The 17,044-nt window shown below is 42.4% G+C and overlaps 1 protein-coding gene across 1 annotated transcript; it reads right to left on the bottom strand.

Moving 5' to 3' along the window:
* Positions 1-552: 552 nt before the first annotated feature.
* Positions 553-15,244, bottom strand: LOC139931658 (mitochondrial adenyl nucleotide antiporter SLC25A24). The gene is made up of 10 exons (XM_071925216.2): positions 14,795-15,244; positions 12,492-12,618; positions 12,234-12,321; positions 7,159-7,270; positions 3,877-4,035; positions 3,561-3,713; positions 2,787-2,894; positions 2,407-2,574; positions 2,097-2,247; positions 553-1,929 (listed from the first exon to the last, which is right to left on the bottom strand). The coding sequence occupies exons 1-10, from the start codon at positions 14,972-14,974 to the stop codon at positions 1,748-1,750; spliced, it is 1,428 nt and encodes a 475-aa protein (XP_071781317.1). The 5' UTR covers positions 14,975-15,244; the 3' UTR covers positions 553-1,747.
* Positions 15,245-17,044: the final 1,800 nt, after the last annotated feature.

The following is a 17,044-nucleotide window of genomic DNA, read 5'->3' as shown; positions in this document are numbered from 1 at the left end:
TTTGACACTCAACTTCCGTTCGTTTCTTCTTCATCTGCCCTTATTTTGTCCGTTGTCCTCGTCATATGGTGGCACAAGTTCATTCTGAATTACATCAAATAAATGCAGTCATACCTTTCAATGACTTGCTTTCTTTTGACCCTTAGTAAGTTTTTAGTTGTTTTGCAGAACGGGACAGCTGGAAAGTTTTTTTTCTTTTCTCTTCTTTGATTTCCTTCACTTTTGTGTCGTCCTCATCACATGCCTGACTATGTGATACTGAAAATTAGCACAGCCGTAGTTACACGCTACCACTGTGTCCTTTTAAATGGCCAGGATCAGACGGCTCAAGGCACAAGGGTTGACATCATTGGGGAACAGGAATTACATAAGATCTAAATTGGAGTAATCTGTGCTTAGGGCCTCAAGTGTCGACCGCACGGCATCAGATGACACCTGGCTTGACTGAAAGCTTAGAATAAAAAAAGGATAAAAAAAAGGCCAAGCAGATATGTAATTATTCAAGACGCTATGAGATCATGTTATAAAGTAAAATAACTCAATTCCACTCACTTGTGTATTAAAATGCTTTTATTACCGTAAACGCCAGTATCCAATTAACAAAACTTTGGAAAGAAAGGCAAGAGGTATGGGATGGTGGAGCGGTCCACAGATATCTGAGAAAAATCACATAAGGCACGTATTCCCCTGTCCACTGAAAATGTGCAAAAAAATGTCCTGTCAAAAACTGAGAATCTTCCTCGGAACCGGCGGCACTCGGGTGAAACCCAACCCTTACAGGACATATTGCACTTAGTTTCCTCAGATTTCTATATGAAACAACTCCCCACTTGCTAGGGACCTCTTATACACAATGAATAGTTTGGTAGACTGTATCAAGCTAGAGGAATATCTGGAAATAAATGAATATTGTGACATTTTTTGGGAGGTCTGTTATGGGTCTGAGTGGTTTCTTGGTTAACTGAAGTGCCAACATGAACATGTTTTTCCCATCATGTGTCAAATAAAATCTTGAAATAACCAATTAAACCTTTAAAAGTCTCTGCATTCCTTTTGATGATAAGGATAAATCAGAAATAGTTGAAACTGACATTTTACCTTTTCTTATTTGCTCATTATATATTGGGAAAAGTGCTTCTTGGTTGACTAAAGAGCTAGTAGGAGATCTTTTTACCCATGTGACCCGTCCCTGGTGAAGTGAGACAACATATTGAACATGTCAAGGTAATGGTATTTGAGGACTGACAGAAACACTGGCAGTTCTATTCAATCAAAATTAAACAACTATTTGTTTTTTTTTGCAATTGTTTTTGCTCTTCAAATAATGAAGAATATCCACTTCCTCAATTAAATTTAAAGTCAGTTGAACCCAAACCCTGCCCTAAGACTGACAGAAAGAAATGAGTGCAGTTGTCAGTGCAAAGTTTGGACAAAACACCATACAGTGGTAAACATCGTAGAAGTCCCCCTATCCTGGATCAGTCCTGTATTAGTACTGCAGGATTTACAGACCAATTCCTCTTGGGAATGGGGCAACAGTGCAGCTAAAATCCTGCAATCACATTAAAAGGTGAGACTTCTACAATGGCTCCATCTACAGCAGCCAAACTCCAGGCTTTGGAGTAAACAAGTTCTTTACATGCCAATTCCCCCGGTACATTAGAAAGGAAAAGTTTCTGAAATAAAGTTGGTGCACATTCCTCTTGCACGCTCACAGATACACGCTGTCGCAGATGACTCCACTCCCCTACTTTTGAATACCTAGGCCGGACCGCATGTATTCATACACCACGTAGCTAATGCTGACGGCCGGTATGACTTTCATGAAGTTGGGCAGGATGCCGCGGTAAAGTCCAAAGAAGCCTTCCTTTTCCACGATCTTCTTCACCATCCGGTTCATTGACAGCTGCTCTGAGCCCTCGACAGAAGCTGAGAAAACAGGGAGTTAAAAACCAGTTTTAATAAGCAAGAAGCAAGGATTTTTGTCATAAGGGGACACACCAGAAACAGGCCCATGATTTATTTGACGTGGAAAACTTTCTTGAAATTTTAAGAAAATCGCCCTCAATGACTAGGAGTTGGTTGCAGTCTCTTACCTTGAGCCTGCATCCGGGTGCGGACCAGAGCCAGAGGGTAGCTGGCCAGCTGGCCGCAGGTGCTGGAGATGGTGCCGCAGCCCAGCAGCACCAAAATCCCGGGGTTGGCTGTGTCTTTGGCATAGCGGGACAGCCAGGCATTCTTCAAGCTCTGGTGGGGATGGAGAGGAGGCGGATGGAGGGGGGGACAGGCAAACTAGAACTCTCCATTGAACCCAATACTAACTCAATCCTAATGAAATTCTTCAAGGTAAGGTGGCCACTCAATGCTTCAGATATACATTTCCCAGATGAGACTCATTGAACGTACCTCGTACACTGCCAGATCTATCCCAGCGTAGGGAATGATGCCCAGAATATTGGGAACATAGCCCTTGTAGAAAGCCTTCACTCCTTCCTTCTTGATGATTTTCTTGGCACAGTCGAACATTCCCGAGTACTGTCCGGTCTTCCTCAGGGTCAGCCTGGTTTTCATCACCTGCATTGACAGAGATCATCAGGGAGGCTGTTCCTCACCTGGCACTTTTACTAAAAGAGTCCAGGAGGAACCTTTGATGTGGCCTAACTCAGGGTTAGCAAGAAGGAAGTTGGCTCCATTGCGGACTGATTTCTGTTGTGATTCAGAGATACAACAAAACACACACGCACACAAATACAGATACACCTATATAAATGTCCCCCTCCTCTCACCTCCATGGGGTAGATGGCAGTTTGTGCCGTGGCTCCGGCCAGCGATCCAGCCATGAACCTCTCGTGGGTCTTGACCTTCCCTCCCTCACTGGACAACAGCTTCTTGTACTGTCAAGACAGAGTGAAATGGGAACATGGCATGAATACTGTGAATGACAGTCGATTCAGGATCACCCAACAGTGTTACCCAACATTCAACTAAAATCACTTCACCTTCAGCTTATTATAATGTGTTACTGACTGACAGGATAAATATGAGGCAAAAGACCAGACTGGTCAGCTTTCGATTATGGGTCTTCATTGGCTTTAGTGTGAAACCTGGATGAAACAGTGACAACAGCAAAACCTTTATTTACTCTCCAATACTTGCATACTATTAACTGTACATCCAACCCTCAACCAACTGACTGAGGTGATGAAAAGCTAGGCATTCATTACCTCAGGTGACGGCTATTTATAGCTTAGCAGCAGGTCCACCCATCTAATTGCTATGAAAACACTGGTACAGTAGGTACTCTATTCAGTATTATCACACACTGAATATTTTATGGTCTTTCGCGATAATGGAAATTTCATCAATGCATGCTCCTCAGGTGGAATGGCAGTGTATCAATGATTCACCTTGCACTGGACAGCATAAAAGACTGTCATTTGTATTTTAGTGACTTTTAGTGTCCTGCAATGTAAATGCTGACACAGAGGCCTTTCCACCCCGGCCAGAGGAAATCCTTGGTGTATACTGTAATCAGTTTAGGGAATTAGAAATGGATTTACCTGTTCGTAGGCCATGAACTTAATGGCCGTCTCAGGGGCGATCTTCAGGACGTTGATGCCGTTTCCTCTCCACAGAGAAGACAAGCCGCCTTCTTTTAACATTTGCTTGAAACCGCCAACCAGGCTGATTTTGTTGCTCTTAGAGGAATGCACCTGCAAATAAAAATGCCTTGTCATTTCAATTCATGGGGTTCAAAACAGACCATTTGCATTTTTTTTTGTCATATTATAAGGAGTATGGAAAATATCTAAATTACAATTACAACCAGGGTTATGACAGACAGACATCCGAGACAAAACACCAGTCTTGACGCACCTGCATGAAGACCTTCATTCTGTCCAGAGGGGCGGTGCCCGTGCGGGACACGGCACCCGCCATGGCGCCCGCTGACAGCTGCCTCCACCACAAACCGGTCGTCTTCTCCTCCTCTGTGAACTCGTCTGGGATGGTGAGGCTGTCACCAATGTCAAGCACCTAGGCACAAGAGAACGGCAGTTATAGAGATTTTTTAAATACACAAGCACACGTGTGAGTAGAACTGTAAGCGGTAGCTATTTCAGACAGCCCACCACCCTGCCTTTTTCCTGCATGAACGGTACTGAAGGATTTTCCAAACAATTCCTCCTGCCTTGAAAACACACTAAGCTTCAAAACTACTTGCCTCACATCCACCTTGAACTTAATCCCTGGCAGGACCTGACACTCGACATGGCCTAATCCAAAATCTTACATAACTATGAGACCTGTCCATGCTGTGAAAACAATTACATCATCGTTGCAAAGCACATCACGAAAACATCTTGCATCGTTGACATAATGTTGGGCATTATTGGGCATTCAGTGTTTTCTTTGTCACTTTGCAGCGTAGCAGCAATCTCATTTCAACAGACAGAGCAGTTAAAGAAAATGTGACCAAATCCACATGTAATATGAAGAGCTGTATTGATACGGCGATATCAGTGATCAATTTATCAAAATGTATTGCCCTGTGCACTCTGACACACTTCAGTCTCTCCTGTCATACAACTAGAAGATAGTACTACAACTACTGATACTATATACTAAGATTAATACGAATTAAGACTAATACTATAAGGAAAAAACTACTGCTGCTCATTCAAAAACTTCCTTTCATCCAGACTGCTTCCAAAACTTGGAGTCATTGAATCATGGTTTTAAAAACACTTGAACCAAGTCTGGATTCATGAACAACAGACAAACGGAACTGAGAGGCTGAAGGAGCGGACCTACCATTTCCACCTCCACCTCATAGATGCCCCCATCATCTTCAAAGTCAAGGAAAAACCAGTGCGCGTGCTGTGGCTGCTGAGGCTGCAGCAGAGCCATGGCCATCTGAAGCCTTGGATAGAGCGGTTGATCTGGGGCGATGTAGCCCCTCAGTATGAACTCACTCCTAAACTGACACACCCCAACTCGCCAACTGAGCAGGATCCTTTTCCAGCGGAGGACAGGATAATAAAGTGCCAAGTTTAAATTTTACACCGGTGATGGTCTGTAGATCCAAGCCGGCCTGAGGGCCGATACCCATCGGCTAGATGTGCTGCAGATACTGGTGGAGATTACAAGATGCCACCGGCCGCTGTTCCAGTCTCACTGATGCTTCATCCCAGCCAGTCAGCGACCTCTCTCCTGTCCCGTCCTGTCCTGCTCTAGACTCACTTCCTCCTGTCCCAAGCCACTGACGAGCTAATCCCCACCTAGGACAGTCTGAAATTAGCTTATCTCTGCCTAGTTTAGCAGCTGCAGGTTTACTTAACCTCTATAGTTGGGCCAGTGATCAGAGACGGCAAACGTCAGAGATTACCCATTGACTGGAGCTGGCTGTGGATCTGGCATGCAACAACAGTACATGTCACGAAACACGTCACAGTATATTTCAATATTGTCAGCAATCCCCATTGGAGGACTGAGTTCAAACAGTAGGGCTTTAACACACCTCAGTGTTCTTGGTTGGTTTAACTTACAGCAAAGGTTTTAGGACTGAAACATTGTGGAGGATTCTGGTCTTATTTATTGCTGTGCGTCAATATGAATTTCTGGAACAGGATCAGAACGCTCTAAATCCCATTGTCAGTGCAGTAACTGTCACCACCTATGTCTTTTAAATGTTGCTTCATTACGAGACAACAGAAGAATTAACCAAAGTACTTCCCTTATTCACTTCCCTTTGAAGTAAAGGTTGCAGCATGGAGCATTACTTCTGCTGTCTCATCGTTTCGTGGACCAGTCCTGCACTTGGAGGCTAACTTGTCTTCACACTGTATCTATCCTCCTCTCCTCTCCCTCCTTGGCTGGGACTGAATGAGTCTGATCCTTTGACGCAGTTACTGAGGTGTCGCCAAAGTCCTGGGCCAAATCCAGTATCAGCCGAGGACGCTCGTTCACAACTTTCCCCTTCAGTACAGCGGTTCTTAAACGTGGGTGCGGGTACACTCAAGGACCTTGAAGGCACCGCTTGGACGACAAGCGGGTAAATTGTTGTTTTAGCTCCTTTTCCCTCCTTTATTTTAAAATGGGGAGTGATCATTCAGCCTGATAAAATGGACCATTGCTAGAGAGCTAAATGATGGAATAATTTTATTTGGATCTGACTGACATTTATATGAAGTTACCATAACAAAGGAATGCGTACGAATTGCTATTTTCATCATAGCTTTCATTTACTTCACCGCTATCCCCCCACCGCTGATCACAGAGAATAAATGTAACTCTGTACTAAATCATATCTTTAAAAAGAATTGCTGGGACAATTTCCCCCCAGCCTGATGAGTCCCCTTCGCATGAAGGAATTTGAGAATGCATGTTTGTATCCAACCGCCTGGCAGCAAGCTAATAATGTGTGACAGATCTCTTATACAGGAAGCCAAACAAATACTCGTCCACCAAGATTATCCATTCCAGGGTAATTTTCCCTGAGCCAAGAGAGATATTTAGGCTTCCAAGATCTCAGATAAAGATGCTCTGCTTCAATGAGTAGTTAGAGCTGTACTTGGCCTGGACCGGGATAACAGATCTTTACAAGACAACACTGCCAAAAGACATATTAATTCAATCTGTTTTATTTTATTCTGTGACTTCTTCTCTCTGTATCATTAATTTGAAAGTTGCCTTTTATTTATGTCAATCAAACAGTGTGTCCAGTACTGTGACTTTGTCTTTTTCCTTGGATTTTCTGTTGATGCAGTTTGAGTTTCTCTTTTCTTTGTCTGTTCAGTCATGGTGGCTATCACTGCTCATGCTAACTACCCAGTTCTTCTTCTATTTATTCCAAACAAACTGGAAACATAAAACGCATCACTTCCTGTGCGGTAGAGGATTTTTCCCAGGAAAGGTGTTTTTAGAGCAGCAAATGGAAAAGCTTTCATGAACTGGATATAGGTTGAATTACTATTATGTTATATATATAGGAAACCAAGACTGTTCCAGCTTGCATAGACATTAACGTTGGCCTCAGATGACACTGTGAGCTTCACATCAGTGTGAACAAGAATAACAAAAGCCACAAATATGTCTCTGTTCTCTCCCTTTCACACACACACACACACATATAATTACTCACATACGCCCTCCCCTTACCGTGGAGTGCTTCCAGTAGCGGATAATCTCCTGGAGGTTGGTGGCTGGGTTGAAGAGGAAATGCTCCCTCCATTCATTCCAGTCCACAGTCATGGTGCCGTCCACATCAATACTGTACAGCAATGAGAGGAAGCAGAAATTCACACAGTGTTTTAAAATGATTTCTAATGGCATTCTATTTTCTTGGGCAAACATAAAGCCAGAAAACAAAAAAACATGTCAACAGGTCAAATAGCCAGATTGCTGGTGAGAGATATTAAGGTGAGAGTCAAATAATGAAATTCAAGAAATGATTGCTAATGCTTTATGTTTTAGTCATGTGTGAAAGGAGACAACTGGGGACATCTATCGGTGGCGCACAAACACACACCAGCGGCTGCTTGGAGTATAGAAACGGACAATTGGATTAGGAAGGACACTGATACGCCATTCCAAATCCCACTCACTTACTCACTTCCCCACATCCTGTAAGTTCTACCATACTTCCGCTCTCTGTCAGAGAGAGAGAGAGGGAGAGAGAGAGAAGCCATCCTAACCCTCAGGTTAATGACCCATGCTTTCCCCGTTCATGAGAGAGAATCGTAAAGAGTTTCTATCATAAAAACTGAAATCCTGATAAGCAGCTACAAAAAACAAAAAAAACAAAAAACAAAATTAACAAAACAAAATATACAAGAATCTGCCAAAAAAATATTTTTACAGAGATGGCATTCATTTTAAATACTTGAATGAACTGAAACCTATCTCTAAGAATATTCTGAAGTACATGTGAAATTTATTTTTTTCTCTCCCTCTTTCAGTCTCCTTTTTCTCTTACTCCTTCCCCTTCTGCCCTCCATGTGCATCTCTCTATCTTTCATTTCATTCCTCCCCGTCAGCTCAGCTGCCTTGCCAGTCTTTAATTGCTCTCTGTGGTTTTCGACCAAATCTTCCTGTCTGACTCATAGTCATACTGCCAACATACTTTACTTCTCTTTCTATAGTTCTCGCAGCCACGCTCGCCCTGGTTTGTCTGCACTAGATTAGCTCCACCAAACTTTGTTTATGCAAATGAAGATCTTTCTGCCTTAAACTGGCCTGCCTTACTGAGCAGACTAGCATGTTGTGACAGGATCCAAGTCATCATAAGCAGACGCTCAGTTGTTCATGTTTAACAAAGGGGATGGTGGTGAGGTAAAGTCAAATAAATCCCACAGTGAAATGGAGGAATGTATTTCTTCTTTTGAGCTAAAAATATGTTTCCCACTCCAGCCAGTAAGACAAATGGAAGTTGTTGTTATACAGAGGCAGAGCTCAGAACTTATATATTTGCTACAATTAGGGATGCACCGATACCGATACAGGCTACTTAGGGAGAAGGCTAGGGCAAATACAATTACAGTGGAGGGAATGATGCTTTTTAAGCAGAACAGGTCCTGGGATTGGTTGTCAAAGTTAGATAGTGATAGGAAAGCACAGGTAATGTCTGTAGCCAGAAAACCTGTGCATGAGCAAATAGCCACATTTTCTGAGAGAGCCCAGGCTATTAGAGATGAGAGAATTAGGGTGCTACAAGACACTAGGGCAAAACGGGCAGAGAGAGAAGTTAGGAATGTTGCCACAAAGCAAATATGGAGGCTTGTGGACAACAGTTGAAGAGGTAGATGACCAGCTGCAGGGTTTAGATGAGAGGATGCAACTGCTGGCTGTATCAGCTCAGTTGAGATTCAGGCATGTTGTCCTTGGAATGAAGTTGGAGTTTTTAACCTCAGTAAGGACAGGAGGAATTTACCCTTGGACACTCTGGTCAGTAATCTGAAGAGTGTATTGCTTGACAGCCAGCCGCCGGTAGAAGAGGACACTGAAGAGAGAGAATATGGTTGTGCTCCCTCTGATGTTGTTACTCTGGCTAAGGAAGAGTTTCTTCACCTGGCAGGGAAGCAGCAGGAGCGGTTTAGGGATTTAGGAAGGAAAAGAGGAGGGCTTCCACAGGTTGGAGTCCCACATGTCACTGCAGCAGAACAGTTTGTAGGAAAGTTAGTCAGACATGCATGCAGTGTAGAGGATGGCAGAAAAGTTTGGTATAGGGCCACAGTGATAGACAGGATAGAAATTAATGATAGACAGGTATTTAGCATGCATTATGATGGGGAGGAGTGGGTGAGACAGTGGGATGTATGGGAAGATTTCCAGCAGGGAAATGTAGTGATAGAGTGTGTCAGTGCTGCAGACATGATAGGTAGGAGTGTAAAGCACATGCTCATAGATGAGCAGGGAAAAGAGCAATGGCAGCCAGGTATTGTAGTTGCTGGTGGCACATGGAATTTGCTCTTACTTGAATATACATTTGAAGAAGGATGAATATGTTTGTCATAAACTTAGATTTGTGGTATAGATCTCCAGTGTTGGTGTACTGTGTTTGCACAATAGTTTGGTAGTAACACTTAGCGTCTGCATAAACGGGGCCTAAGTGTTTAGAAGAAGTGTTTAGAAGAAGTTTACTGTAGGTTGGCAAATAGTTGAACTGCTGAGCGGGCTGTTTCAAACCGCCCATTTAGTGTATGACTAGTATATGACTCTATAGTAGGTGGTTAGTAAATAGTGATGCCTGTCTAATGGTCCTGTAGATTTATGATGGCTCAGCCTGATGTCCTCTACAGAAACCATTGTTGGGTTAGTTGTGTGTAGTGAACAAGAAGTACTAGAAGAAGTACTATGTTAGGTTGGTAAATGGTTGAACTGCTGAGCGGGCCGTTTCAAGCCAGCAGTGTCAGCTGTCCATTTAGTATACGACTGTTGTTAGTTAATGCTGCTGCACTCTGATGGTCCTGTAAAACTTAGATTAAGTGGTTAGTGAATACTGCAGCTCTTTGTTGGTCCTGTAACATGTAGATTGTTTTGGTTAGTTGTGCTGTAGTGAACAGTCTGTACATAACTGTATATAGTTTGTCAAAAAAAAACAAAAACAAAAACCCAACTTGCCTTGCTGTGCAGCCTTGGGTTCCCTAGCAATTAACGTTCTCTTTCAGAGCCTTAATTCTGATGTTTTTTTTTTATTTTCCAGGTTCATGCAGAGATCCCATTGTTGTGATGATGCCATTCACTAAGGCCTGACAAGCCGTGTGAAAATAAAACTGCACCAAAGTCTTACAATTCCTATGATACTGCCATTCATTTGAACATGAGAAATAGGTGCAACACCCTTAACCAACTTAAAACTGTATTTTTTTAGCTGCGACCAGCAGCTTTATAGCTCGCTCTGTCGGTCAGTTGGTCGGTCGGTTGGTTGGTTCACAAAAATTTCCCCACGCGTGTATGCATGCGCGTACGTGGTCGCAGCTATTGCGAATTCGCGCTTGTTTTTAAGTCAGTCAATTCATGATCATGAATGAGATCATCAAATTAAAATTTACATTGTTTATGAAACATAGAAACCTTTCATCTATTTTCAGGTGAAGAATATCTTTTCAGTTCAAGCTGAAGTCCACTAGATGGCAACAAAACCCAAATAAAAGCATTTCCACTGAAAACATCTTTGTCTTAAAATGTCTTATTGAAATTAAATTGATATCATGGTGGCCTTGGCATATATCAGATATCCATTTATTTTATTTGTGCCTATATGACTAAAGTAGTATTATTTTGACCTGTTGGCATACAGTCAGACTCCATGAAAACTATACAATTTAGGCTATAATTTATAATTTTATATTATGTTGGACCATGCAAACTAACTTTGATTGTGTGGAATACTTTTTTAAGAGTACAGCTCAAGCTAGGATTATTAAACGATGTGTGATTTCGACAATTAAATATCCGCGGCAGGGTTCACCGCCGGTCCTAGCCGTCTGATGGTGTGCTGGATTCAGTCAGAATGTTACGTGAGACCCGCTAGGTCGGGAGTTTGGCCGTTTTGCGCGTACGCCGTTTTGAGAGTACACTTTACTTTTCTTGAAATGTCGCATCTCATAAAAAAATGTAGTACTAAAACTGTAAAGTAAGTTAAATTTACTGCATGAATACCAAATAGTATTGATTATTGTTGTAGTAAAAAAAAAGATAGCCCCGCCCTCAAAGTCGCACAGGCGATGATCCGTTTCCGTCGGACATGAGTGATTACACGGAAGTTGAGGGGGACTAAATTTAAAATTGAATTTAAAACAAAAAAAACGCACTTTCTAGGCAAGGAAACTTTTGATTTGTTGTTTATTGGTCATATACTAGTACATATAACGAGATAGATGCATCATATTCTGTTAAAATATGTTTTTTCAAAAAAAATCACGAAAACTGGGTATTGTCACAAATATTGCACCGCGCGTTGTTACCGTAATGTTTTTTCAAATATAGTTTCGGCTGTGTAGCGTACTTACGGTGAGCAAACCGAGAGATGAAGGTGGGTGTGACGCCTGGAGACACTTTGGTTTTTCCTGCCTGTGGCAAGTCGTTACCTAGCGAGCCAATCAGCAGCCACGTTGGGTTTTAGAACAGGTACAGGTGATTTGATTGGATGAAAGCCAAGCATGAAAGTAGGCTGCCGAACTTTGATGCCGAACATTTGTCAGTAGTCCGTAATAATGACGTTATTCGGTTGGTAGCAGCCCTATGTCCAACACAATGATATTTTCCCTTTATGACATCACATATTAAAGCCTTTGCTCTCTTGTTTCACCCTTTGAGAGACACTTGACCATGTAAACAAGCTCATAAGAATCTGTGAATTCTGTTTCACGGTCAAATTTGGCTTTAACTTCAGCATGACTAGAAACCTGTCTCTTGTCAGATATACTGCCTGCAGCTCCAGTCAGACAGTCCACTTGCTATTTTACTCGCCAGCTCTTTATCATGTGCCTTCACTCCCTGCTCCCGGCCCCAGCCAGACACTGCATTGGTTATCAGCCCCTCTGCAGGGAAGCTCTGTGGCCAGTGCATCAACACACCAGTCCCCACCTTCCACATCTGATGCATGAAGCTGCTTTCTCTCACTTGTAGCTCAGGATCATGGACTTTTTGGTCTCAGGGCTGAAGAGGGTTAAGAAACCAGACCAGAAAGGCTTCCATGAAGTGAGAGCAGCTGCAAAAATGATCAGAAATACCTTTGAAGGATCTTCTCTGCCTCTTCCTTGCTGATGTCCATTCCTAGATCGGCAAGCGACTGCTTAACCTCCATGAAGTCTATTTTGCCTGTTGAAAACAAACATGCAGGGGTTTTGACGCTTCTTATTCGTCGAGGGAGTGAAAGTAAAATACCATGTATTTAAGTTCTTGTCTAAATCCACACATCAACCTGAGGATTAGTACTAGTATTAGATCCGTACACACAATGGTTGCTAGTCAACATAATGACACCGTACCATCGTTATTCTTGTCCAGGCTCTTGAAGGTGAGTCGTAGTTTCTTCTCGTGTTCCTTCAGGTACTTGGAGAACTCACTGAAGTCGAGTCCTTCATCTTTGTCTTTGTCTCCGGAGGCGATGATTTTCTACAAACACAGAATGTCCCACAGAGTATTAACAGTCCATAATCTAGACATTGGTTTCCTCATGTCATAGAGTATCAGATACTATATAGAGAGAGAGTCAGTAGGCTGCAATAGATTTTTGTTTTGTGTAAGTAAGAGCTCTGAGGAACTGGTCCCCACTGACTGTTGTTTTGGAGAAGGCTGCTATGGAGTTGTGCTGGCAACCTCCCTGTGTGTTATATGGACAAACTTCACCTGTGTTTCAGCTGGCATGAGGGTGAGTAGATGATGACAGAATTTTCATTTTTGGGTGAACTATTCCTTTAATCAGAGAACTGCATCCAGTGGACTCACTGGGTGACAGGTAGATAAAAATGTGCTGATTCCAGATCAGTGCTTATCAAGATAAACTGAAACCTGAGCCTCAACGTTGCTGCTGAAGAGTTACAAAAGTCAAGAGGTGATTGGATATGAGTAATGTGGATGGATGCAATAAATGGACCATGCAATCAATGAAATAAAGAAAAGCTGCTTATACTGAATACCATGCCAATTCCAAGGGATCAGTGCTTGTTAATGTGTGTCTGACGTCTTGAGCTTGGAGTTATAAGGAATCATCTGGGTGGAGTGGGGCTTTGTGTTATTGAGCATCAAACATTTGATGCACTTTCTATCTTTTTAAACATTTTAACCCCAAATGTCCTTTACAAAAATAACATCACACAAGCATAAAGTAACATTCAAAGACCCTGAATATGTGGATAACTCTATTTTGATTAAAACAACAGTCAGATAGAACCTTATAATTCCCAGCTCATGCCTTGTCATGTTCACTGTGATTAATGAGGACACTATTGGCCAAACGAGGCTGTTGCGAAAGCAGCCAATGCCCGCTTTTATTGCCTTCTGTTCCACTGTACCTGATCAGCACTGCGGCCTGAGGAACTGGGCTAAAGGTGCTGAAGAATCACCTCACCTTCTTCCCTAATTCATACCTGAAACTTATCAGACTAACTGATGGGGGCGAGGAATGCAAGATTATGTAATTTACAAAAGGTGTGACCCTCCCTTTGAGCTGCAACCCACAATAAAGCCTCACCTTCCACGTTTGAACTTTGAAACAATTTCATACAATTCTGACTGATCAACTCTGACTTCTATCTTCTTTACCAGCCTGAGCTTGCTGTCCTCTTTCTTTACAAACCACATTATTCAGAGAGACATATCAGCTCCAGGTGATTGCTTGCTGTCGAGCACAAAGGCCCGAGGGCCTTAATGTTGAAAGTGGAGTTGTGAGATGCTCTTAAGGTGGTTGTAGACACGCAACCATGTAGGCAAGTTGGTGTTGCAATGGCAGTGGGAAGTTGCTGAAATGGCACACAAACAGTGAATCAGAGAATCCAGGGGTTGAAAGCCATTTGCCCCCCAAACAGGCTCGCTCTCTTTCTCCAGATGTCAGTGCAAACTCAGCTTCAATTCAATGGGCTTTACTGGCATGAAAGCAAAGAACAGCATGCCAAAAGAGTAGAAAGTTGTTTTTTGTGTGAAATCCCTCCCACCCTCTTGTATCAACAGTGTGTGTGTGTGTGTGTGCGCTTGTTGCTATTCTTGACTGGACTGAGGACATTTTCAGGCTAGTTTGGGATTAGGACTGCAGGGTTAAAATTAGAATTAGGATTAGGTTTAGATTAACATAAGGGTTACGATTAAAGTTAGTTTAGGATTGGGACTGCAGGGTTTAGGGTTAAGATTAGAATTAGGACTGGGTTTCGATTAACACAAGGGTTACGATTGAAGTTAGTTTAGGATTGGGACTTGGGTTAAGAGTTAACATTTGGATTTGGATCCAGTTTAGGTTCAGGCAAGGACTAAGGTTAGGCATGCAGTGGTGACGGAAGGTCCTAACGTGTTTCAGTGCCTGGAGGATCTGGACTGCTGCCTGTTCAGTTCCGTCCTGCACTACAAACAGTATCAGCATTACTGACTGACTGACTGTCTGACTGACTGACTGACTGACTGACTGTCTGTCTGTCTGTCTGTCTGTCTGTCTCTCTCTCTATCTCTATACATATATATATATATATATATATATATATATATATATATATATATATATATATATATATATATACATATATAATGCAATTCGCTGAGTTTATGTGGCTCTTATTGGTCTGTATGTTTTGCCTGTCTCTACCTGAGCTGCTCCCTTCCCGGTCGTGATGCCCATGGCAGCGAGGCCCGCCTTCAACTCGGCCACATCCACCTTCCCATCCTTGTTGGTGTCCAACTTGGCGAACAGCTCCTCGTATGTTTTCGACGCGTCCGCCGCACACTGACAGTCCGTCAACACAAACTTCCTCATCGCTTGATACATCGCCGCGAAATGTAACTCGAGCTCGCGGAGCTTCTTCGACACACGAGCGGGGCAATTAAACGGCTATGGAAGCAGCCGAGGAGGAGAAGAAAAAAAATAGATTCCTGCGGTTGGTACTTCTGGTTTAAAATACTAGTCGTCCTGTATGGTTTCGTCGAGGTATCCGCAGTGCAGTGCAGCGTAGAAAAGTCCGAGAAGATTCCTCACAAGTCGTTACACGGTAAAATTTGATACATAAACGATATAAATGTTCATGAAAGTAGACTGTAAACGGATAAAATAGCTTGGGAGCAGACTAGGAGGGTGGGGAGACTAGGTTGGCCTTAGAAGACCTCCTCTTTTACAGACACACCCTTCAGTAGAAACAAACACTCGCTGCTCTGCATTTTATGGGCTGTATTTTCATTTTTACACCGCCTACACAGGTGGAGGACAGACACACCTACATGCTGGAGCTATACTGTCTGTACTGTTTTGAATCCTCAGCTTCATTATGATACTTTTTTTATATGTATTATCTGTGGAAGTCCCCTCCGATACACACACAAACACACAGACCTACATACACTGCCCCCACACTGGGGTCCCTTAGGTAGTAAATGGATATGGGCAATCTTTTTCTCACTCAGTGAGTCAAACCCATAAGAATCTGACAGCTGGCCCGGGCAAAAAAATATCCCCAAAGTTTTTAATTGGGCATCCATTGTTTTGTAGGCTAGGTTGAGAGGGAGAGAGAGAGAGAGAGAGAGAGAGAGAGAGAGAGAGAGAGAGAGAGAGAGATTACACAATTTGAAGCTTTGGCAATATGACAATATTTATCATGCAATATGACAATACTTGTCATGCCAATAAAGCAAATTTGAATAAGAGAGAGACGTGCTTACCGCTGCATAGAAAGCCACAACAATGCGGAGATGTTGACATGTTGGAAAACTGCAAATGTGATTAACCGTCTTTAACATAATTGTAATAAAAAGTATAATACAAAAAAAGAAAGCTACAGCAGTGCCTAAATTATACCAGGAGGTGGCGACAAATGCATGCAGCAACAGTCAACTACAATCTCTTGTGTTTTGGTTTCATCCTGTCTTGTCCTGCTGTTGTCTTGACTGGCCGCCAGGGGGCGACGGAGAAAGGGGGCGGGTTCCTTGAACATCCGTCAAGTTAATAGATGTTGACCACCACTCTACTTCCGTTTTAGCACCGTTTTCTTTAAAGTAAAAGTACAGTAAAATTTTTTTAACTATCATTATCAATCAAAGTAAGCAGTATTTCAGGCTGCTACATTAGAATTTTGTGCTTGACGCATGAACTCATCTGCTCTTAAACCACACACCGATCTAGGCACAAGAATACAATGAATGAAGCATCAAACATCATGACACCCAGTATGTTTCATAGTAGTTCAATCAGACCATCTTCATGTTGTCTCTTAAAAAATGTATGTTCCATACTGACCAAGTAGTAGCTTTTCATGTTATTCTGATGTGGTTTATTTAGCAGCAGAGCAAGCAAAGGCAAACTTACAGATGTTAATTGGGCAGCAGTTGGATGTTTTTGTATTCATTTATTAATTCCACCAGACAATCAGAGATGAGAGAAAGCATAGTCTAGTAGTCTAACAGCCTCATGAGCTGCCCAGCCCGTTTCCTTAGTTTGTCACACTTGTGCAAATCATGACACAACTGCACCAAGACAGATCTTGAAGTGTTTGATGCAGTTTGTTGAAATGAAATATTTTGCAACACAATGCTTGGTTCTATCGGCCAACAAAAATCTGTCCAAATGTTAGGCAAATATAGATGTAGGTCATTTGATCTCATATGAATTCATACATGGCATAAGTATGGTGTAAAATTACAATTAAAGGCTGATAATAGTTTGGTGCATAGCCTTCATCATCAGGGTAGACCTACATGAACAAACTCATTTACAAGCACAGAAGGCATCAGCATACATTCAATGATCGAGGCCTATTTGTAATGATCTGACGGTTTTCACTTTTAACACAAGCATTTATAATAGTGTTAATGTAGGTGTACTTCTGGAAACAGAAATCTGTACCATATG

Source organism: Centroberyx gerrardi, chromosome 9 (assembly GCF_048128805.1).
Source record: "Centroberyx gerrardi isolate f3 chromosome 9, fCenGer3.hap1.cur.20231027, whole genome shotgun sequence".
In the NCBI taxonomy this organism is placed as follows: domain Eukaryota; kingdom Metazoa; phylum Chordata; class Actinopteri; order Beryciformes; family Berycidae; genus Centroberyx; species Centroberyx gerrardi.
This window is presented reverse-complemented; position numbering and strand designations above follow the sequence as displayed.